The sequence below is a fragment of the Xenopus tropicalis genome, chromosome 6 (assembly GCF_000004195.4).
Source record: "Xenopus tropicalis strain Nigerian chromosome 6, UCB_Xtro_10.0, whole genome shotgun sequence".
In the NCBI taxonomy this organism is placed as follows: Eukaryota; Metazoa; Chordata; class Amphibia; order Anura; family Pipidae; genus Xenopus; species Xenopus tropicalis.
Window position 1 is genome coordinate 99,881,374 of NC_030682.2, and position 26,231 is coordinate 99,907,604.

Consider the following 26,231-nt stretch of genomic DNA (forward strand, 5'->3'; position numbering starts at 1 on the left):
GGCCAACTTCTTTTTTTTTTTGGTAGAGATAATATCCAATTCCTTCCTTCTCTGGGCTATTAACTTTGCCCTAATCAAAAGACTTGGAATAAACCATGTAATGTAATTTTATGCTAATCATGAAACAGAGAAGAAAGTTGATTGAATTCTTGCTAATCATTACACAGAGAGAGTAAGTGAAGGACAGACAGCCACAATAACTAAACAAGGCCATTCTGTCTAAAATATGGGATTTAAAGGGGCAGGATACACCCTTTTCAGCCTTTGTTGAATGAATAGGGCTTGTGATTAACACACTTTTTGCCTAATGCTTTAGGAAATATGAATGGTTTTTATTTCTTGCACTAAACAGGGCAAAATTTGAAACTAAACCTTAAGTCACATTTTATTTCTTGACTCAAAAAAGTACAATCAAAAGAAAATTGCTGAGAATCCCTTTGTGCAAACATACCTCTCCCTTCCCCCTGCTGCAGCCTGGTAGGTTGTGAGATAAAGTGTAGTTTATTATACAAAGTCCCCATTTCAGTGGGCTTTGATAGTTCTTGCTTTCTGGGCAGAACCAAAAGGTCAACCTATCTGTTTGTTAAAAAGGTCCTTTGAGTGCTCCTGTCTTCTTTGGACTTACAAGTGTGTCAATTTACTACTTACTAGATAGATAGATAAACAGATAGATGGATAGACTTATTATCAGTGGGCTTCAAAGCAAGGAGGATAGGAGTCAGATCTTGGAAAAGGTATTATATTATGTGTCTCTATGTGGAAGTCTATCTCCTCCCCATGCTTTGTAACTGGCATTAGAACGTTGCCATATCTATATTAAAAAAAAAAAAAAAAAAAACAAGCAAAATAGCAATTTGGTTGCTTTAGACTGCACAAGCTGCATGAGTTCAAATCTAGTTTTGTTAAAGGTACAACCATGTGTAGATATACCATCTAAGCCATCTCCTATTCTTTGGAGGGACCCTTATCGCACAATGATTATTTTGTGGTAAATTTATGACACTGTAAAAAGGAATACAATGCCAGTAAAAAAAAAATAGCATTTTGATTATAAATTAATACAAATACACTTGTCAAAACGCCCAACAGGCAACAGCTATTCACTCATCAGCAGTTCGATTCATTTGCTTCATTTATTTTTGTACCTGTGAATGTGCAAATTCTAATAATATTGCTGTCCTATAAAACAGTGTGAGATTAATCACTCTTAGCAAGTATTGTAACAGAGACTAACTTATTTCTATGATGCAGAATATTGAGGGGGCAGTAATGACCTACCAAATGGAAGAATAAAATGACAGTCTGCATGATAATGGTAATTCTGGATAGGAGGACAGAATTCACTCAGTTAAGAAAAATGAGAGTAAGCACTGTTATCCTGCAAAGCGAGATTTGGCATTTGCTATGATGACCATTCATACAATCTCCAAATTGTCCTTTATAGCCTGATCAGTTATTCCTTTCAGAGTTCATGTTAAAGCCAGACAGATATTAAAGATTAGCTACAATTACATCTAGAGAAATTATTAGTTTTTAATCAGAAGATTAAGCTATTAAGATAATGGTATTTAAGATTTATTTTATTAACTTAATAAAATTAAAACTCTGTTGAAATAAACCATCCTTTTAATTGTCAGACAGAGAGTAACTGCATTGATTTTTATCTCCTGATAATAACAAAATCATCCAAAATGAATTGATATAAAACGTACTTTGGAGACTTTGAAGAGCACACTGACGCATGTCATCTCCAGAACATATATGGTGCTAAAAAAATTAAAAAGTAATAAAAATGAGCCACAAAAGAAAAAGAATTAGTATGTGATCATAAAAACAAATGTAACAGTTACTGATTGCAGTCTTGGAGACCCCGTCAAAATGAATGCATTACTGTTAATGGAGTAATGAAAAATATGATAATTATTTTTGATATTCATCAATAAAAGAGAGTGGAACTCATGTAGGGTTTCACAAAAGCATGTGCCATCTTTCCAAACGATGGATATATCTTTTGGAAACCCTACAAAAATCCTGCATGAATAAAAAATATATATAAAAACATTAAATGTCTTATTCATAGCAAGCTCTGAGAAATGAATACACTAAAAGGCACATTTGCTAAGATCAGTAAAAAAATGTAGTTGCATTAACTGTGTGAATTGGAAATATCCTACAGTAAAAATGGGAAGCATTTTGTGTTATCAAATTATTACTGTAATCTGTTAAAAACATTCTACAATCTTCACATTACTGTACAATCCCTCAGTGCAACAAAAAGAACACAGGAATCAGATAAAAGTAATAAACTTCCATGCTGGGAGTGAATATTATTGTGATCATTATTATTAACACACACACACACACATATATATATATACAGTATATATATATATATATATATATATATATATATATACTCAACCAATATAAGAGGTAAAGAGGGCCCTGCCAAGAAGAACTTACTGCACTTAAAGTTGTCACTGTGCTGTCCCTCTTGCCAAAGTAACCATATGGCAAGAGGAACCAATTAACAAAGATCACTGTAGTAAAGAAGACTAACTTTTTAATTCTTTTATGTCAAGCAACTAGACTTCTGTACGTTAAGGGGCACATTTACTATGGGTCGAATCCGAGTCCGAATTGGAAAAATCCGATTTGAAAACGAACATTTTGTGACTTTTTCGTATTTTTTGCGTTTTTTTCAGCGCCTTTACGACTTTTCGGAAATTATCGTGACTTTTTCGTTACCAACTGCGCGAAAAAACGCGAGTTTTTCGTAGCCATTCCGAAAGTTGCGATTTTTTCGTAGCGTTAAAACTTGCGCGAAAAGTTGCGCTTTTTTCGTAGCGTTAAAACTTAAAAGGCGCGACGTTTCGCGCAAGTTTTAACACTACGAAAAAATCGCAACTTTTTGCGCAAGTTTTAACGCTACGAAAAAATCGCAACTTTCGGAATGGCTACGGAAAACTCGCGTTTTTTCGCAAAAATCGTATTGGTAACGAAAAAGTCGCGTCAATTTTCCGAAAAAAACGCAAAATACCGATCATTACGAAAAAAACGCAATCGGACGCATTCGGCCCGTTCGTGGGTTAGTAAATGTGCCCCCAAGTGTGCCAAAATGATTACCAATACCAAGAGCAAATATATATATATTCCTGGACAGAACTATGTGTACCACAAATACAACAGGACCAGGACACACTTAGTGGCTTTAATTGTATGTAAAAACAGAGGTTTGGGTTGGGGCCAGACCCTGACGTGTGCACTGCAGCCCATGATGCTCCCCAGCAAGTGAAAAGGTAAAGTTGCAGATAGAGGGGGAAGGAAAAAATTGCCTGCATGATATCCACAAAAGGGTGTGATCAGAATGATCATATTGATTGATTTTTGTTATACCAGATGTTCCACACAGACGCAATATCATTACTCAGATCCTGGCTCAGGTAACCTCCCATTTAGTAATGTGATCCTACTTAGGCTGATGTTTTGCTTTATTTTTTTTTGTATCATTACCATAGTAACCATTTTTAAAGGGCCGCAAAGCTACAGAAAAAAAAAAAATGAGAAAAATTTGAATTGACTAAATAGTTAAAATATACCTAGAACATCTCCCATTGACATGTAGATGACCTTGCAAGTTTTTAATTTTTTTGTGTTTTTTTTTAAAATTCAAGATTATTAGTGCAAAAAAAAAAAAAAAGACTTTGATTAATAACCCCCTTAAATTCTAACTAGAATGTGGGCTGAAGTATGAGTTCATTAATTTTTACTTATGACTTGGCCATTCAACAATTAAATCATTATTATTATTATTTGTATTGAGCAATGCTTTAGCGAGATTAGGCATCATCATGACGTGGCTCTGCCCCAGTGCTACAAAGTGAGGTCCAAATCATTTACATTATTGTCATTTTATCAGTTAACCTGTCTGTATGTTTTTGAAGTGTTGGAGGAAACCCAAGTACCTAGAGAAAATCTACACAATTTTTAAAAATAAATAAATCAAATACAGATGACAATTAACTGCAATAGCAGCAAATTAAATATGTCACAATCAATTGCATCCAAACAAAAAGATATTAAACAACTGTCTGAGTGCTAACATGAAATGTTGGTACAAATGGAAGATACATTTTAAGAATATTTTTATGTTGGCATCCAGATCAATATAAGTCAAGTGAATGTTTAATTTCAAGAAGAAATTGAATTTTTATAATACAAAACATGACATGTGACACAATGAGGGTACAATGGGTGGCACTTATAAAGACAATGATGAAATTTCCTACATTTAGCAAGCAACAATACTGATTACTAGCCACTGGAGTATTCAGTTGAATTGAACCACTGATGAATAGCCAAGGGACTCAATTAACAAAATCAGAGCATTTTAAGTCTTTAATGATTCAAGAAAAAAATGAATGAGAGCGATTGAAAAGATTAAGATTGTCATTATGCAATGCTAATTACATATTAGTTTATTAATTAACCCGTGATAATTTACAATGCTTGTTGAGTTTCAAGCAACCTTTCTTGAATTGCATAACGTCGTCACTGAGCATTTGCATCTCATTCACATTTTAAGATTCAGTAAAAAATTTAAGGCATAGAGCAAATGGCAGCTACTAACGCAAGAACTATTTTCCTCTCAAAAGCATAGTGGGTTGCATTGTTTATTGCTATCTGCCAAGCTTATGGATTATGTAATACACACTGCCTACAAAATTTCCAAGAAAGTTGTCTTATACACAAATAAATGCCATACATGCTACACCAGAAGATCTTTGCATTTCTTACTGTCTTGCTGTAAGGTATGGTGATCTAGGTTATTGAAAGATCCCTTATCTGGAAAACCCCAGGTCACAAGTATCCTGGATAATAGATGCTATAACTGTATATATTACACAAAAGCCATAAATATCCTGTACATTATTTTCTTATAATTGGTGATTAGTAATGTATTTTCTCCGGCCTCGAACCCTGATATGGTCACAGTGACTTTTAATATTCTTATATTTTACAATAGCAGGTACTTTATTTACTATATTTAAAAGCAACAAATAATATGCTCTCTGTTTGCAAATATTAACTGCCTGTATACCAGATTCAAGAAATTCTCATAAAACACTGCATTTATTTGTCTTCAATAAAAATTACATTAACTTTTGTTTCTTCACTTAAGTGACATTTGTCTATATTTAACAAAAATGGCTTCTTTCCCTGTAACAACTGCCACAACTGCAGTGGATTTATAAATGGCTTCACATTCAGACACCCTAGTTCCTTATATTGCTCTCTCATATAACTAGCTTCTTCCTCTACATTTGCATTACCGTAAAACCAGTGTGTACGTCTTTACTGTTTCCCTTTACGGGTGTCAGTTCACTGAAATCATTATATCCTTACAAACTTTATATTAAAAGAGCTGTTCTCTTTAACTACTGGAATGTATCATGGAAACAAATCTTCAGCTGTACAGCTGTAATGGAATGGCCACTGTAACAATCACTCTATTGGTACTTTGTCGTTTTATAAGAGCAGGTGTGTGGAACCTGCATTATGTTAAATGAAAAACCATTGTTATAGCATCATCTTAATAAATGTCTGCTATACTTATGCCATGACTGAAATCTAACAACTCTTCTGATTCCTATCAGCTATCAACTGTGCCTTTACCATGCCTACCTAAAATCAGAAAGAACTGTAAAACATCCCTGACAGCTATATAGTGCAGGTACAATGGTTTGTATGCAAAGTAATACCTGGGTGACATTGTATATTTGCTTGTCTAACATAATAAACCCCTCATAGATGTGATGTGTAAGAAGACAGTGCATGGAACAAACCCCAGAGAAGGCGAGCAAGAGATCACGCTGAGCTATTGTCAGTACGTGGCACAGCAGAATGTCAGATTTCATTCTCTGCAGACAAGCACAACAACTGATGCCTTGTAGTAAAAATGCTGGTAAATTACCTTTGAAGGGATACTGGCAGCCAGAATGTTCTTCTCATTTTTATTTAACTCAAAAGCTCTTGGCCTCTGTGCCGACTGCCCTAACTGACAGCACAGGAAATCTGGACTCTGTAAACAGGGCGCTGCTGTATTGAATTACAGGTAACAAGTGTGTAATCAACTTGCTTAAACTAACCTTTAGCAGAGAAATTCTCCCCATACAAAGGGAAAGGCAGCGGCTTCTTTGCAGGAAATCAATTAGACATTAAAGTAGTTGAAAGCATAAAATGAGATAGATTGAGGCACAAATGGCTGATTACTTTTAATTGTATTGAGTTGAGAAACTGCAGCCATACCTAATGCTTTTTAAACATTCTTCCAAAAATTGGTTTACAATTAGAAGACATGAACAAGGACGATCCCATGCCTAGCTGGAACATAGCTGCAGTTTATTGACATCTTCTTAGATAAACTGCAACCCAAAGTGTAATTCATGGTTTTGTTAGTATTCATTGATTTGTATTGATCTGATTTTACAGTTTCTATGAAGACAAAGCGATACTTATGGAAAGCACACCCAAAATTACTTACTACTTTGCCCAAAATAAATGTATGATTCAGACACTGAATACCAGGGGGTCATACATAGGCAGACGCTTGGTACTGATTTAGCTACTCTTGACTAAGGGTGACCATACACAGAAACACACTGGGTGCTGATGTAACTACTCTTACTGAGTTGGCTATGTGCTAGCTGTTGTATGTGTTCTATTTGTGTCCGAAATGAGCCACTACCGCCTCAATGATAACAATTAGAATCATTCAGAAAACAGCCAGGCTGAATATTCTGTCGAGCTGGTCCAACTTTTTCTGCTACAATCAACCCATCGGTTGAGAATAAATGCATTAGCCTAAAGGAATATGGCCTACTATACATTAAATATAATTGCAGAATACAGGTGGCTGGGCCACTTCTTTTGTAGCAAACTGTAGATCAGTGCTGTCCAACTGATTCCTTTTAGTTGGCAAGTTATTCACTGTACATATTTGAGTGCCAGAATATAAAAAAAAATGATGATGCTTTACAATGAAACTATGGAAGGCCACGTCCAGCCCCTAGGCATCTAGTTGGAAACCCTTGCAGTCAGTATTAGTATCTAGTAGAATTAAGTCTAAAACAACTGGACTTTTCTGAGTTTTTTTTTTACTGTATATCATGACCTGGATGAATGAGAATCTTCATAGACACCTTGCAGTATTAGCTCATGCTCTTGCTCAATTGAGCCAAAATATTAATAGTTTGTTTATTTTCTCCATTTATAAGTAAATATTAATTTTGAACAAAATAGTTCTTACCAGCTGGCTGGTAATAATGATACTTGATGGCAATGTTATAAATTAGGAAAGAGAAAAAAAGATGGTACAGAGAAAGAAACAGGCCCGGATTTGTGGCGAGGCCACAAAGGCCCGGGCCTAGGGTGGCACAATTTTAGGGGCGGCATGCCGCCCCGCCGCTGCGAAGTTTTAACATTTTGTGGCCATACGGAGCAATGGGGACTTCTCCCCACTGCTCCGTATGGTAGTTTAAATCGCCGCACATGCGCGCTTGCGTTGGCTCGGCGTGGGGGGAGGAAGGGGAGATGTTTGCGCATGCGCGCCGGGGGGGGCGGCCTTGGGGCGCCTGGAATTGAAATCCGGCGCTGGAAAGAAAGTTGGTATTTTTTAACAGAAATGACCCAAGATATGTCAGAATCATGTCCAGCAAAGTACATGAATACAAACATTCTGCACCCAGTAAATATTCAAGTGAAATGTTATTAGCTGTTTGCAAAAAATGTTAATGTGCACAAGAGACAGGCATGGGAAAGAGTTAATGGACCATCATATTCAGAAAAAGACAGAATACAAAGCACATAAAAACTTTCTTATTTCTCCTAAAAACATTGCTAAGCATTTGAGCTCCTTAAATATGGATATATCATCCTTTGCCACCTGCTAATTACAGCTGAGTAAGCAGACTTTGCAATTAGGGAGTCACTCTCAGGAAGACCCCAGACTGCTAAACAAGAGATACAGACCCCAACAGCTGCACCAGAAAGGAAGCTCAGTCAGATGACATTGTTCAGTGCAGCTGATCTCAGTCTCTCTGCACAAAGGTTGTAAATAAGTAGTCCCTTTAAACCTCACCATGGCTGCTTTAACATTGCTGCACGGACTTCTATGGTTAACAGAGTGCATGCCCCTCCTCTTAAAGCAGGGAGGCTGCACTAAGAGGTGTCACAAAGCACCCTTGCTTTAAGTCACTTTACATGTTTTTTTTTTACAAAATAATCAGCGCATATCATTAAAGTAAATTGGGTTTTATTAGGCAAAAATAAAATATAGTTTGTAGCAGTACAGCCCATTGCTCTAATGAATTCTTGGATAGAAAAATAAACAAATGAATGACACATCTGGTACAATACATTTAGTACATTTTAGTGCATTCAATGCATAACACAGAAGGAAACGCAAGGCAGTCCTGTATTTAAGATAGTAAAAAGGACTTCAGCAACAAAGAAGAAACTGACATTTAAGGCAATATAGTGTAGATTGCAATAAAGTGGTCAAACTGTAAAAGATATTTTAATGTGATATATACTACTACTGTAGGCAGGAATTACTACTCATCCATATGCCAACTTTGAATGCATAGTGAAAGTTATAGAACAACAGAATTAAAGTAAAGAACAGAAGTGCTGTAAACAATTGCTAGAAGCAAACCATGCTACATCAATTTCCAGCCCATTAAACTGAGCTTGAAAAAACAATGAAATAGACTGGAATTTGTGGAAGAGATCAGAGCTCATCCTCTGCACATAGAATAAAATCTGCTAACATGGGCCATCTTGGCCACGATTAGTGGTACTGACCCTGAAAAATATTAATGTATATGAAAATGAACCTATAGATCATGTTGATCGTGTTAGGGCTGCTTTTGTAAGTTATTGTTACTAGAAGATTTTAAACCTGACTATCCCTTCTCAACCTGTCAGTTAAAGCCTCTATTGCTAATGGATCGTGCTGCACAAATATGGCAGCGCCCTTGTGGGGGAATGCTGGGAATAAGATAGGTTATGTAAAAGCAACTGGCAAATATTTCTAACACAAAATTATAAACAGCATTTAGATACAATATTATGATAAATGTAAAAAAAAAAAAAAAAAAAAAGAAGGTTTAATTTTTGATGTCAGTATCTCTTTAAAGGAGAAGGAAAGGCAAAGTCACTTGGGGGTGCCAAAATGTTAGGCACCCCCAAGCGACTTGAATCGCCTACCTTGTACCCCGGGCTGGTGCCCCTGTTGGGAGAGAACAGCACCAGCCCGGGGCACCTGCAGGGCTTCCTTCTTCCGTCTTCACGAGCGTGCGCATGCACAGTAGAGTGAATAGTGGAACTTTAACAGAGAAGTCGGCTTTTCACTCTACTGCGCATGCGCCTATTGTGTTAGTCGCAGCGAAACGAAGCTGGAAGGAGGAAGCGCATCGCTCCAGGTACCCCGGGCTGGTGCTGTTTTCTCCTAACAGGGGCACCAGCCCAGAGTACAAGGTAAGCGATTAAAGTCACTAGGGGGTGCCTAACATTTTGGCACCCCCAAGTGACTTTGCCTTTCCTTCTCCTTTAAGAAATCAACATTGATTGCACCTGCCCCTGGCATATATTTTTGATCCCTCTTGGAACTAAGGGAATGGCAGAAGCTGGGTTACCTATGTTTTACTTCCCATGATTAGGAGGTAAAACTGGAGCTGGCAGATAGGAGTTTTATTCCTAGAACCTCAGGTATAGCACTAGTACACTTGGGCATTATGAATTATGTTGGGTTGAAAACCCCAACATACTGTTCTTCAACTTCAGCTTAAACGCTACTCCTCCTACAGTTTTAGGGGTACAACACCCAAACTCTCCACATTTCTTCGCCCTATAGCGGAGCAGGTTGCTTGTGCTTTTCTAAGCAATCCCGCCCCTGTCTTTTTGTGGCACCACTCTGAACAGCCCAAATTTCCAATTGACTTTAACAGGGAAGATTTTCAAACTGCTGCCATACTTACAGCTTTGAAGCTACACCCCCCAAACTTGAATAACATAATCATGGGGTCACCCCGAATGAAACAGCGAATTCGTTAGAAGATCCAAAGTGGGAGGGGCCAACAACAGCCAATCAAATTTCACCCATCAACTTTAATGGGTAAATTGAAACTGCTGGCAATCTTACAGCTTTGAGGCTACACTCCTCAAACTTGAATCACACAGTCATGGGGTCAGCCTGAATGAAAATATGATGATTATTGGATGCCCAAAAGTGGGTGGGGCTGTGAGCAGCCAATCAGATTTTACCTATTGACTTGGCGGAAATTCAACCTGCTGCCATTCTCACAGTAATAACATTGGGGTCCCCAAACTTTGCAGAGTTAGGCACCAGGTAACTACGGTTCAAAGTTAGAAAAAAGTGGGTGGAGCCACCAACAGCCAATCAGATTACAACTAATGAATTTTATTGGTTTGATGTCAGGGTTCCCAAACTTTGCACAGGCAGTCATTGGGTGACTACATATTCAAGTTTTTTTTTAAGTGGGTGGGGCCACCAACAGCCAATCAGATTTTACCTATTGACTTTCAATGGGGAAATTCAACCTGCTTCCATTCTCACAGTATTAACACCAGGGTCCTCAAATTTTTTACAGTTGGTCACTAGGGGACTGCAGGTTTAGTGTTGAAAAGTGGGCGGAGCCACCAACAGCCAACCAGATTTCACCTATTGAATTTTATTGGTTTAATGCCAGGGTTCTCAAACATTGTCAGTTACTGGGTGACTACATACTCAAGGTTAGAAAAAGCCACTCACATTTCTTTCATCGTTTCCAGTCGGGAACTTTTAACTGCTTCCCTGTTTAATGTCAGGGTCCCCAAACTTTGCACAGTTTGTCACTGGGTGACTACGTTCCAAGTTTAGAAAAGTGGGCGGGGCCAACAACAACAATTATTTCACCTATAGACTTCATACGTTTAAATTTAAACTGCTGCTATGCTGTGGTCCAAGGAAAAAGTGGGCCGAGCCAACAACAGATCAGATTTCATTCAGTGACTTCTCGTTTTTCAAACCAACATGAAGTTTGTTCAATATCAAGATAAAAAAAGATAGTATCCACTTTTGTAAGCACTGGGAGAAACTTTATCATTTACAAATTTGCTACATTGGCACATTGCCTTGTATATTACCTGTTCATGTATTTACCCAATTGCACAACACATTTTTTGCATTAGCTGTACTTATAGTATCACTCCCAAATTTTCTTCTCTTCCCAGTATGGATAGGCATAAAATCCTTGCAGTGGCTTAAGGGTAACTTTATACTTTTTCAGACAGCACTTTACAGGCCTCATATGCAGTCTTAAGAATATCTAAGTATTCCACTACACCATAAAAGAGACAGAACCCATGCTAAGAGCTTGCTGAAAACCAGGCATTGATTTCCATGTTAATAATGGTATTTCATGCAAATGCCTTTAAGAAGATAATATGCTAAGCATATAACAATCATAAAGTGTATCTTTCTGCAGTTCCTCAGTCTGCATTCAAAGAAAGACACACTGTATAAGGCTTCAGATTCATGACCACAGAAATAACTTGTTATTCACATTTCATTGTGCACTGAGCCATTGTGCCAGCCAATACTGTTCTCTAACTAGATTCACATTGATAATATATAGCCATAATTCTGTTCAATTAAAAGCATATTTCAACTGAAGCCCAGAATATGATGGCCGCTCTATGCATTTTAATAACATGAGTACAGAACTGCGCTTATACTAAATGCACATTGCTCACAAAGACCCAGAATTATGTTTTACATAAATAAAGACTGATCATATTAAGACAAAATTCTGCATAGACTGAATGTACGGTACTGGCACAAGGCCAGATCTTTCATGCACTGCTATAGAGCAGGAATGAAATAAGTCACCGTATTACCTCTGAATTCATGCTAATCATCTGAAGAGCAAACTCACTCATTTTTATATCCTCTAAACAAAATCTTCTTCCAAATATTATTTGATCGTTGTGCTGTACACAAAGAATTACTTGATTTACATTTGACTAAAGTCATATTATCTCTGAGCAATTACTTGAGCTAAGATAAAAGGGAGAATACATTTCAATACTTTATCCATTCATGCAAATATAACACCAGAACTTCCTCAGCTCTGCAATACATCTTTTTAAACAGGACAGTTTTTTTGGCACAGAGAATGATCAATGCCCATTGAAAGAAATGAAGATAACTTTATGTAAATTTTAATACCTAATATTTGATTGATTTACTATTATTTAAGAAAATGAAGCAAACGATTGCAGGACTCATCATACTTTAAAAAGTATGGGCTAATGAAAAGTATGTACTAAGGACATCATCTACCTAGTCAATAAGAGTTATGCTTTGAATCGCTCCAAACCCAGAAGCAAATGAAAAGTGATGCACGGTTCAAACAGCCGCTTTTACTATGGGATCATTTGATTGTCCACTAAGTACAGTCATTACTGCCTTGCACATACCTAAACACTACATCATTTTCAGCTGTGTTATCTATGGTAGTATAATTCTCCCTCCTTATGTCACACTCCAGCATTCACCTCACTTTTAATATACGCATAAGAATATAAAGCATTCAAGCAATTTTTTCCAACATGGCCTGTCCATCCATCATATATCTATATTTTTTAACCCATTTTACTTTTTCACAATGGCAGAAAAATATATTTAACAGGTTCCTAAACCCATTTATTTATTTGTTTATCATGTCTTCCAAGTTTGGTCCATTCAATCATTTCCTATTCGGGCCAATAAACACTTCTGATGAACCAAAGAATAATCCAGAGGAAAGGGGCTTGTGCTGGGGGTGTGGGAATAAAGAGTAACTCATGTACTGTGCATTTTTACTCTTACACCCCCGTAGAATCTCTCTCTTTCTTTTCATTTACAAGCAGATTTTTGAGGAGCTTTATTATTTATTTAATGTTTTGTGGGCTTAAGGCATTGTGATGGATAATACCCTTATCTTAATCATTCTAGATAATAAATTCCATATCTATAATAGTTATCAGCTCATGAGAGGGGACTATAAAACTGCACCAGAATCAGAAATGATTAAGCATATGATAATGATATTGGTACAGGTTTGATTATGAAACATTTTGGAGGAAAGCCTTCATTTTACTCTAAGGGGATGATTTTTCAATGGTCGAATTTGTTTTTTTTTTCTCAAACTCAAATGTAAAAATTTGCAAATTTTTATAGAAGTTAATGGTTAATGGTAAAGTTCATGTCATAGTAAAAAGTCATCATTATTCTTAAACTCAAATTTTTTGAGGTTTTCAATTTTTTTGGGCTTGTTAACTTAAGAAATTTCAGTTTTCTATTTGGACGAGTTTTTCTCATTAATAAATAAGCAACCATTCAATATGCGAGTTTATTCAATTTAGAAAACCAAACTCGAATTCATATATATATTTATACATTTTCGATCCCAGTATCACCACAAATATAGATGAAAATGATTGTATATTTCACTGCAAATCATTAGTTCAAGTCTCTGGGGCCACATGTGGCACATTGGAATGATAGCTATGATAATCTACGACAGATTGAAATGAGTTGTCATCAAAATATTTTACTTTCCTTTAAATATTTAATAGACTTGAAAAAGTGAGGAATGTCAACATCACATTGGTTATCTCCTCGAAAACCCTTGACTCCTTTTCTCATTTTAACTCTTTCTAACGCTGTTAGATATTGTTTTCACATTTTTATACTAGCAAGTACAGGTATGGGACCCGTTATCCAGAAACCCGTTATCCAGAAAGTTACGAATTAAGGAAAGCCCATCTCCCATAGACTCCATTATAAGCAAATAATTCTAAGTTTTAAAAATGATTTCCTTTTTCTCTGTAATAATAAAACAGTACCTGTACTTGATCCCAACTAAGATCTAAATAATCCTTATTGGAGGCAAACAAGCCTATGGGGTTTATTCAATATTTGAATTATTTTTAGCAGACGTAAGTTATGGAGATCCAAATTATGGAAAGATCCCTTATCTGGAAAACCCCAGGTATCGAGCATTCTGGATAACAGGTCCCATACCTGTACAAGGTACTGTTTTATTACTACAGTGAAAAAGGAAACCATTATTAAAAATGTGAAATATTTGATTAAAATGGAGTCTATGGGAGATGGCCTTTCCGTAATTCGGAACTTTCTGGATAATGGGTTTCCAGATAAGGGGTCCGATACCTGTACTGCGCAATTTTACACCTGCACCCATGCTGCAATGTGTTATTCAGTAGCTAATGCAGAGATCCCATTTTGGGTAGATAGCTGCATCTCTGGAACAAACATGTGATGAGAAATTACCGTGGGAATTAGTGGAGAAGGATGAAGATAATGTTCAATGCTTACAAACATACCCACCAGTATAACACATAATATTTATACAGCATTGTGGGAAGGGTTTTTTGATATTAAAATGCAAGACAAAACTGAACCTTTCCCGGTTTCTGACAGATTAGAAAATATGAAAATAAGGATATAATTATACTATTATAAACATGTTAATGTGCCTGCCATCTGTTGCAGTCAAGGTGGCCATATTTGGGCCGATACAAGCTGCCAGCTTATCAGCCTGTGTATGGGGCCCTCCGTTGGGTTTACCCAACCAACATCTGGGCATAAATTGGGCAGATGTCAATCAGGCAGCTTTAAAAATCCTGTAGGGACGAGGAGCACATCGGCTTGTTGATGCTGTCCTCTTCCCAATGACCTACATTCCATCAAAGTGACTTGAGGGCCAGACGATCAGATCCAATATCGCCCACCATAAGGTAGGCATTTTGGGAAAGATTTGCTTGTTTGGTGGTCTTACCAAGTGAGCAGATCTTTCAGCATATGGCCACATTTAGCTGCTATTACTCTTAAGCAGTCTGACTGTAACCTTTCCATAGCCCTTATATTGTGTTACAGTTGCCAAACAAAATCACAATCATCATTATTTCCTGCATGCTAGGGAAATGTAAAAACTAATACTTATCAAAGCAGACCAATCCGTCAATTCATCAAAATATGTTCGACGGCTTGAAGAGGTCAAATAGAATTCTGCGCGATCAGGTTTTAGAGCTCCAACACTGTACCAAGCTGTTAATCTTCAAAAATAACAAGCATGCACTGAAATGCAAGTTAATGGGGCTTATAATAGTTTGAAAACAGCTTGTTAAATGTGCGAGGATTAGCACTCTTTACCAGTAATCTGCCCTACATCTATCTGACATACAATAAAACAAGAGGATGAAATACATTTGTAAAGAACTAAATTCCAAAAGAGATGGCTTCAGTCTCACTTATAGAGATTGTTACATTAAAATACTTGTTTACAGAGTTGTAGCAGGGGAAATTAACATACATATTATCCACATACTCAGCAGTTAGGAAAACTAGTCATTTATCTCTTCAGTCAAATACAAGGGTTCACCACTGCAGTTAGCAAGGGCCGCTGGTTGTGTGTGTGTTATACATTACAGGAAACACAGGCACATCAGAATAAACATGAACCTAAGAACATGCACTTTAGGACTAATTTCAGTGCCTTCAGTGTTTTGTAACAAACAATATTTGTGCTTGTTAGATTCCTGTAGCAATGCATACATTACAGGTACAGTATCAATAAAATCATATAAATATCACCTGGTAATAAAATAAGGTGAAAAAGAGAGTTAAAACTCATTTGATCTACTCCATCTAAACAAGAAGTACATATAAAGCTACATTAATGGGGTTACTTTAAACCCTGATCTTCACCCAAAATGCAATACAGTAGGTGCTCTTGCTGTCTATCATATTACAGTGTGAGCAGTAAGGTGGCACACACCAGTTTCCTCTGGAACCAGTTCACCAGCCTGGATGTTTCTGGTGTGCAAATGGAAAACAGTTTACCTGGAAGAAAACCAATCAATCACAGGGAAAATACATGAGCTCATACAGCTAGTGCCCTGGTCGAAACTGATTTGGAAGGTTACCCCTTTTACAATGTTATATATGACATTGCCTATTAAATGTTTATGTGCCACAGGGCTGCTGTACAACCCTGCCAATACAGCAGCCCTGTGGTAGTAAAGCTACAGTACCCTGTTGTGAGACTTGGGAGGCTAAGGACCCAGAATAAAGTGTGCCACAGAATGAAAATAAAGGATGCAAACATTAAGACATTCCACATGGGGCTCATTTATAAACCCTGGGAAAATTTGCCCATGTTCAGTAAGACATAGCAACATTTACCTTTTGTTTATAAATGAGCCCCATTGGATTATTATTTGAATGTCAGGGAAATGTGTAAAAAAAAAAAGTAAGCATATTAAGGTAAGGTTTCAAGTTTAAGGCACTTTTACTTTACTGCTGTATAGCTGATATATGTTTAAATAATATGACCCCCATCCTGGTGAAAGAGATATCACCCAAGGGAAGTCTCTTACAAATTAGCACCCCCAAATAGGCTGTTGTCCTTTGAGTGTTTCATTGGCCTTAATGTCATTCATAGCTCTTTACACAGACACAGTATGAAAACCTTACTTTTAAATATATGACTTTTCCTGCCAAGAATTAATATTTGCGGTTGCTAGAGAGCAGATCCAGATCAAAATGGGCCCTGGCATTCCAAAATCACAGAGGCACAACCAGCCCCCCCATCAGCCCAATAAATACTAACTGTCTATGGCATCTTACAGAAGCTATTCTGGCATTTGCCAGAATCCAAAGATTGACAATCTGGTCCTGCTAGAAAGACATAAGTAAATTATAAAAGCGTTTTAAGTATTTACTTTTTGGTGTTCCTGCCCCTGTCAACTAAAGCACAAGCTTATTTTATTAGTGGATTTAGTCACTGAAGGAGAGATCATCTATATTTAAAGAAAAACAAAACTTGTTTCTAGATCCTTAGATATAAATTGGAGAATTTTCAAAGACAACATTTGGAAACCAAAGGGTCTCTGTGCGTTCAAGTCACGTTTAGCATAACATTGCAGTTTCAAAACTTTCAATTCAATAAGTGGGAACTCGATAAAATCATATAAAAGATAACTTTAAACAATCAAATTTTTTTTACTTTAATATTATGATATATGTTGCTGTCAAGTAAGATTAAAATCACATTTTGTTCATCTTAACAATGTGAACTTTCAGGACTCAGTTTATTAATATTGCAACATCTACTAAGATAGAATCTCCTTTTGGCCCCACTTTGATGATATCACAATATTACAGCTTGCCAGCATAACCCTTTCTACACAAAGACACTGTGGATGCGATTAACCTTTAGGTCCACAAGACAGGGTATAAAATATATTCTACTTACTTGCATATCAATCAACTGAATATCATAAAGTTCTGCAAAACCCAAAATGCAAATAGGACAGTGTTAACTGGTTTACTGCTAAGGAAGTGCTCACCAAATTTAACTACTGACACTTATGTCTATTTTTTGAATCTGATAAATTTGTAATTAAGAATTTTTCACATTTCTCTTGCTTCATCCATTATTCCCTTTGTAATTCAATTTAGAATGTTTCTAAGTGAGCTATGAAAATGTATTAACCTAGTGAAAGGGCTGACCTATACTAACATGTTACGAGATTCCTGCAAGACATGAATTTCATTTAGCTATGCAGCTACCACTGGCTTTCTCGAGTGCCTTTTTTAATACACATTTGGAATGAACCAAAAAAATATTCCCAAACTGACAAAAATATGTACAAAGTGTTCAGTTCTGCCCTAAGGCACAGCTTTATGCAATCATAAAATTGACCCAAAACAGCCAAATAATTTCTCTAAATAAAGTGGTGCCTGTATTTACCTGCACTGCATTCAAAGGAAACATGCAGCGGGTAGGATGTGCGTATCCCCTGGAAGATCACCTAGCTTAGGTAGTGCTAGAAACTGCAAGGGGTAAGAGTCCTCTATGTATTGCCTACATATGGGATGTCTTGTGACTAATGACACTGTGCTCTTCTTTGGTGCAATGCGCAGCACACTGCCTGCCCCTGGCTCTGTGGGTTGGCCCCTTAGTGACACCCTTTAGTGCCCTTGCTAAACCCTATAATTTTTTACCATGCCTTCCAACTCACCTTAACATATTATTAGAATATTTCTTATATATCACATGTGACCTGCCTCTGGATTGACAAAAAAAGAGTAGATCATCATCTACATACAAAACTTGACAAGACATAAAATAGAGAAACAGATTAAATAGATTTATGGCCTACTGTGAAGTACATTCACAGGGCTGGGCTTTTAAAACATGAAAGCAATTTTCTATGAGGTGTAACAAAACTGTGTTTTTTACACTGAGAACCAGTACTGGCCTATAATCACCAGCCTGCATGAGTTTACATCCCACATGCAAGTTTGTTAATTACAATAGATTTTTGACATTTATTTAAAGCAGACAGGCATAGACAAATATCCCGCACCTGTTGCAAAACTATAACTATATGTTGCTTTAAAATATCCTTACTCATATCTGATTTGGATGTAAATACTAACGGAATGGCAGGCAGTAATTAGAATCATTTTCTTTACTAATTTTCTTTTCCTTTTTCAAGTAATTTAAAGTGAATACAGCACTTTAAATGACTTGAAATGACATTATTAATTTAGCATAACATTTTGTTATAGTTATAGATTATCAGATATGAGACCATAGGATGGCTTTGAAACACTCAAAAAATCTATTTCACAACAACCCCCACTGTGCAGTCATTACCCCGTTGGTATCCTGCCTAGAATCCTTTGTTTTCACTCTTGCAGCTGCATTCTCATGAGAACTGCACCTAAGCACTGATTTTTATTTGCACCCTTTTTTTTTTTTTTTAGCAGAGAACACAGCTTGGCACCCATCATCCTTTATTAAAAGTTTGCCATTCTAGTTTTCATCTAGTTCCGGTACACTAGGTAGGCCAGTGTATTGTCAGGGATAAAAGCGGGGAGACAACGCTTACAAAACCTAAAAGATATTAAATGATTAATACAATGCCACACTGATTAATGGTATTTATTTTACATTTGCTTTTGTTATAAAAAAACATTTTCTGAGAAAATCAATAACTCATGCTGCAGTTTTAACCAGCCACTTTCTGGCCACAAGCTTATTACAAACTCCCACAGGGCTCCCGTTGTTTTAACAATGTGCTGAATCTATAATTTTGGGATTTGCCCAAATTTGGAATCCTTTACTAAAGATTTGGTGAATCAAGAATGGAATTTGAATCCTAATTTGCATACTCTATTTTGAGAGGAAAAAAAAAAACATCAATTTTGACTAAAATGTTTGAGATCAATCACACAGAAACTAGTCATGGATGTGATTCAGCTGAATGCTTAGAATTTGGCAAAATCCAGGACTTTTTTCAGGATTCAGACAAATACTGTATTTGCGCATCCCCGTTCATAATACCATTACATTAAATCAGGAGATTTTGTGCTTTGTAAATCAAGGGGGCACAGTATGCCATCACTGTAGTTGAGACCAGTGCAACAAGGATGTAAATAGTATTCTTCATCCCTGGTCCAACTCTCTGGATTATAATTTGGGTCCATTAACTAGTAAGAGGCTGAAAAAATACATAACATTTTACAATGAAGCAGATTTTTAAAGCACAAATATAAAGGAAACATGGTAAAACGAGTTTGGTAGGCATAATTGTATTACTCAAACTTATTCCGGTATAGAAGAGCTCACTAGTAAAACGTTATCAAGTCTTACCAGCATGAAGGTATGCCAAGTCAGGGTTCTCAATGTCGACATGCTGCTCCTTCAGATGGTTACGAAACTCCACTGGTACATTGGTTGCATAATCACATTTGGGGCAGTTGTACATTTTCACTCCTTCGTGCTTACCAGTGTGCAAGATATGTTTGCGGACATTTTCTGCACAGTTAGATCTAATAAAGTAAATATACATAAAAGTAACTTGTATTATTTTGCCATGACTTTTTTCACATAATAGAAATATTTTAGCAATATTTTAAATAAAACCTGTAAACCAATGTCTTCTGTAAATTGCAGATTGCGTTGTACACAAACTACCATTACGGGGACCAACTTTTATTTATTGAAATCTCAGCTGTCAATCATAAATTTCCTTCCCTGTCTCTATTCCCCAGGCATACAGGCAGTTACCTTTACTTTCCATTTGCACTTCCAAGGTGTCAGTGCACTCCATTCTGCGGTCTATAGTTGTGTATTCTGTGCATGGACATGGGCATTAGGTTGCCTATTGTGGCACATAAACAAGATTTTGTAATGATGCAAAGTTTGCCTTTTAGGGGTTGTTCACCTTTGAGCTAACTTTTAGTATGATGTATAGAGTAATATTCTGAGACCATTTGCAATTGGTCTTCATTTTTTATTATGTGTGGTTTTATATTTATTTTACTATTTATTCAGCATCTCACCAGTTTGGAATTGCACCAGTTATCTTGTTGGTAGGGTTCAAATTATCTTAGCAACCAGGGAGTGGTTTAAATAAGAGACAAATATCTATAGGAGGAGGCCTGAACAAAAATATAAGATATTAAAAGTAACATTAATAACAAAATTGTAGCCTCAGAGAGCAATAGTTTTCTGGCTGCTGGGGTCAGTGACCCCCATCTGAAAACTGGAAAGAGTCATAAGAAGGCGGCAAATAATTAAAAAAACTATACAAAATAAATAATGAAGACCAATATGTAGATTAATGCAATCATCTCCCCTCGCAAGCGCCTGGAATATGCAAAAGGACTTTACAATGCTGTCATAAGTACAGTGCTATATGACCATACAGACATAGAATTAAGGCAACTGGAATGCTCTGATGACTTTTTTTTTTTACTATTATCTTAGCTAACCTAAAAATTTAAACTTTTTGTGATATGTTATTTTTTAACTTTCAACACAAAGTTACACTGTTAACACAAATTCCCCACAGTTCAGTGATAGAAAACTCACTGCAGGCAAAAGGCAGAGGATCCCCAGTCAAACATGGTTATCATATCTTAAAGGTATTTTTTACCACACATTACCTTTCTCTAGTAATAACGTACCTAATTAAAATGCAATCCTACTCTAAATGGAGAAAAATTTGTAAGGCATCATAGTCAAAACTTCTTTAAAATAAATAATTGCATTTTAAAAAGTAATGTAAACTCTGAAAGATGTTTCTGATGGTTTATCAGTGTGAAGTATTTTAAGAATCGGTTGTGCAGTGTTATTCTAGATACATTTATCAGTTTACAACAGCTGTACAACAGCCAATCATTTTTTGTATGTAATGTTAAATTCCAGCAGTAAAGGGTTGCATTTAATGACCTATTATGGATTTAAAACAATTGTCTGACAATTACTTCTTGCAGAATGTCATGAAAGACCCTCCAATACTAAAAACTGGGAAATTTTGATTATGTTCTGGTCAACTTCAACAAGAATCCACGCTGGCCATAATTATTGGAAACTAGAAACTTACCTCTTTCCCCTGAAAAATTATGACTAAAGGTGGCCATACACGAGCAGATCCGCTCGCTTGGCGATGTCGCCAAGCGAGCGGATCTTCCCCCGATATCCCCACCTACGGGTGGGCGATATCGGGGACCATTTAGGTAAAAAAAATAATAATCCGATCGTTTGGCCCTGGGGCCAGACGATCGGATTATGTGGGAGGCAATGGGGCAGTTGGATCGGGGACCGCATCAACGAGCCGATGCGGTCCCCGATCCGACCAGATTTTCTAACCTGGCCGATCGAGATCTGGCCAATTTCAGGCCAGATATCGGTCGGCCAGGCCGATCTGCTCTCCCCATACACGGGCCGATTAGCTGCCGAATCGGTTCAAGGGACCGATATCGGCAGCTATAGTCGGCCCGTGTATGGCCACCTTTAGTCACTTGTTGTTTTACCAGTAAAAAAATGTCCTTAACTAACCGCCAGGCACTTAAGTGTTTTTGCAGAGTTATTTCCAGTTCTATCAACAGTCTCCACAAGCAGTTGAGTCAAGCTCCTTATAGCTCTGAAATTACTTTACCCACTGGGAATAATCCTGAGATATACTCATCAGAGCAACCAGCATTAGCAGCTCTCACTCATATAAACCGAGAGAACAAAACTGCAGATAAATAATGCTCCCTGTCAACATAATAACCTAGTTTACAGAACTTTTGAAGAAAAATTGGAATATAAGGGTATAACTTATGTTAGAAGCTAATTATAGTCTTTCAGACAATCATTATTGAGACTGGAAAAGGGGGTAAAGAAATCTGGCAGCTGTATTCCATGGGGAGACAGCAACCCAAACAGACATAGCTTAAGGGAGGGTCAAGTAATCTGGCAGTTGCCATCTCCGGAGGCAGAACAAGGAATCCCAACATGGATTAATATACTGATGTCTTTATGTGCCATTTTTCTGTCTGAAATGTAGAGCAGAATATGTAGATTAATGCACATTACAATTCTGCAGAAACATAGCTCTTTGTACTAGCTAGTATATGAGGGACAGAATAAAATATTAGGAGGACAATATCTTAATGAAATGCAGTATTATTTTTTGGATTGAAAGTTGTGTTACTTTTTAGTTCACATTAAACCTAGAAAAATGCTTAGATTAAACATGAATTGTAACTGATGCCAAAGATGGTCTAGCTAATATATAATGATGGCACAATAGACACGAATCAGCTCCATGTGGTCATGTGTGCCAGGTGCTTAGAAGTCTGCTACATCTGTAACTCCCTTTCACATTCAGTTCTGCAAAACTCAACTAGACTTTGCAGTCAACAATTTTTCCCAATCTGAAGCTATGGTTTTCATATACTTTACACATCTGGCTTTGCCAAACTCTAAAAAAAACAAAAAGCGCACTGTTGTGAGGCAGTGTCACTCAATTCTTGCTGCCATTAAAACAAAGTAAAAACATAAACTTTTGCTCTGTCCACTCTGTGAAGCATAGCAGGTTGATATGTAACGGGGTAAATTGAAATTTCTGACACGTGTCCAGGCAACCAGCACAGTACACTGAACAGTGAATTACTGAGCTTACAAACTAATATCACTGTAAACCTTGATTGTTCTCCTTGCCTTGGCCAAGACAACAGATGGGTCTTGAGGGTATCAAGACCTAGAAAGTTGAGAATATAAAAGCAGTTTTCAGTTTTCAAGGAATACAGAATATCATGTGTATGCAACAGTAACATACAAATATGTGAGCTTTAAAGTGAACTAGCTACAGTGTATGCAAATACTATTTCTATAATAATCTTGTCACCAACATACAATGGCGCGTTGACATCCTTACCCCGGCAGTTTCACAACAGTTCACACTTCCAGTCATGTACTTTGAAGGATTAACACCTTCATCAATGAGAATCTTGGTACCATTGTGATTGGATCATACCTTCTTACACCTGTCAGTTTCAGCTAACACCTAACTGAACAAGTTCAATGGAACCATTGTGATTGGATGTCTGTGACTCTACTACCATCAAGAGTTTAAATACCGGGGAATTCCCTACCAGTCATTTGAACTGAAGAAGCCACTCGGATGAGTGGTGAAACGTTTTCAAGAAAAACTCAGAAAAGTCCAGTTGTTTTAGACTTAATTCTACTAGATACTGTATATCATGACCTGGATGAATGAGAATCTTCATAGACATATAATAATCTTTAAAATACAAAATATGGATGATTATTTTAATGCCCCGTCACAAAAATGCTTTGGGTAATTCTTTTAAAATGAATAACCTGTTCACTTCAGGCCCTGTACAAAGCTTCTTTGTCCCTTGTAAGTCTCTCAAATGTCTTGTTTAAAAGGAATATATAGTACTCCCAGAAGACATTTTCCCATTTCTATTCTCTTCAACTCCTGTGAGCCCTTGTTCTGTGTGATAAGGCAATCTCCTTGGGGATCTGAGCTGTGTAGTTTCGTACCACGAGTGACAAGGACTCGACTTGAATAACTGCTGTGCGCAGGTTGTAATTATGTCAGCTGGAGTGTTGAACAAGGGGACTGATTAATGTGAGCCCCAGCCCAGGCACAGTCCCTATCAAAACCTTCTTGCAGGCCAGCAGTGGGGATGGGTTAAAGCAGAAAGACAAAAAATGTTGTAGCGTCCATGATAGATGAATTGCTCCAACAGTCTTCAGGCAGATGTTCCAGGACAGTATAATATACAATTACTCTGCCTTATCACCTTCCCAGGGACAATAAAGCTTCCTCCTACTATAGCTCATGTGAGTGAAGGCAAAATTAGTTTTACTTTTACAACACTGGCTCACTTATCATTTTGCCTTGATTGTGCTTTTACAGCTGAAGAAACATATTCCACTTTTAAAATGAAGAAGAGATGTGTTTGCATTAAAAAGGAACGCTTTAATATCTCTGCTTTTACTGTAATTATGCATGTGAAATAAATGAATAGATAATGTTTTTTTGTATTCACGCAAACCCAGAACATCACCAAACACCTAGGCATTCCTTCCGCAATCACTAAAATAATGTGCAATAAGAGAAAGGAGAGGAAATTCACTGTGTTTAAGAGGTTTTGGTGCTACTATGTAGGGCAGTAAAGACTTTTTATATAAGAGTTCTGAGTTCCTTAAAAACAAACAATACAGCAAAATGTATTGTGTAAGCTACCATTTAATTCAATTTCTCTATATAACATTAAAATATATTCACACAGAAAACTACTGAAGCAACATGGTGCCGGAACAAGCAGCAGGGCAGCTTGTAGCAGAAACTGATTTGCTGTGGGAAAAAAATACTGAACTTGCAAGGGCAGTTTTCTATTCATTTAGCACTGCACTGTTTTAAATTCACTAGATCACAAATATCCTCTCAAATACACGAAATAAGATTTGGTTTGGCTGCCATGGTAAAGTCTCCTAATGGATATCATTCACCTACTGCTGGGTCAGACTAATGGGAGAATGTCAGTTGAAATACATGTTCCTAAGTCAAGGGCACTGGTCTGGTGTTTTAAAGATGCTAGCAGCTCAGTCTGTCTTATCTACTTTTTTTAGTAGTTGAATTGAATTAGTCTAGAATATAAAAAAAATGATGATTTAGTACTAGTGGGAAGGTAATCAACTACAATGGCAGCTAGCAGAAGAACTGCAGAATAAAAGTAAGCACCACTGGCCAGAATTAAGAGATACAGGAAAGATTGCAAACCAGTACTCTTGGGTTGGACAGCCGCATACTTCTCCATTTATATTTTCCCTACTTCACCTTTAAGTAGGTGCCAACATTAAGGGACATTCAAACAAACAGGGAATTTATCATTTTGCTTAGGGGTTGCCAACACAAAATTAGATTCCTTATTCTTAAAGGGATACAGTCATGATTTTTATGATATACTTTTTATATTTAAATTACACTGTTTATATAGCAAATAATTCACTCTACTATTTAAACATTTATTCTTGAACTAACAAATGTATTTTTGTTAGCTGTAATATTTGTGTGTAGGCAGCCATCTCAGTGCAGAGTCTGAGCTTTCAGAAGGCTCAGCTCTACACATTTGAACTACTTTCAGGTAACCTATTGTTTCTCCTACTCCCATGTAAGGAGTCCCAAGCCGGAATTTGATTTCTTACTATTGAGTGATATTCTGATATCTACTGGGAGCTGCTATCTTGCTCCCTTTCCCATTGTTCTGCTGATCGGCTGCTGAGAGGGAGGGGATATCACTCCAACTTGCAGCTCAGCAGTAAAGTGTGACTGAAGTTTATCAGAGCACAGGTCACATGGCTGTGGCACCCTGGGAAATGAAGAATATGGCTAGCCCCGTGTGAAGTTAAATATAAAAAAAAATCTGTGTTTATGAAAAACAGATTTCAATGCAGGATTCTGCTGGAGAAGCTCTATTAACTGATGTGTTTTGAAAAAAAAAAAAAACATGTTTTCCCATGACAGTATTCCTTTAAACTGAAATATTCACTAAAAGGAAGAGTACAAACAGTGACCACCATCTTTAACTTAAAAATACAGAACCGCTGGATAGGAACAACCAGTTTGCATCAAAGTTTTTCCCTTGGAAACAATATAGAGCAAATTTATTGTTATCATGCTTGCATCTACTACTTGACCTTAAAGTAACGTTTGATCAAACTAAAAATGCATTCAACAAAGAACGTGGAAATATGAAATAAGAGAAGAACAAGGAAAGA

General features: G+C 36.9%; 1 protein-coding gene across 4 annotated transcripts in view; it reads right to left on the minus strand.

Annotated features, from left to right (window-relative positions):
• Positions 1 to 26,231, minus strand: part of znf407 (zinc finger protein 407) — a 252,048-nt gene that overhangs the window by 52,235 nt on the left and 173,582 nt on the right. For all 4 annotated transcript variants that reach the window (XM_002941882.5, XM_012965376.3, XM_004915265.4 and 1 more), the window contains exon 8: positions 19,797 to 19,975. In XM_002941882.5, the coding sequence (XP_002941928.2) occupies positions 19,797 to 19,975 (179 nt within the window). The remainder of the gene's footprint in view (positions 1 to 19,796; positions 19,976 to 26,231) is intronic.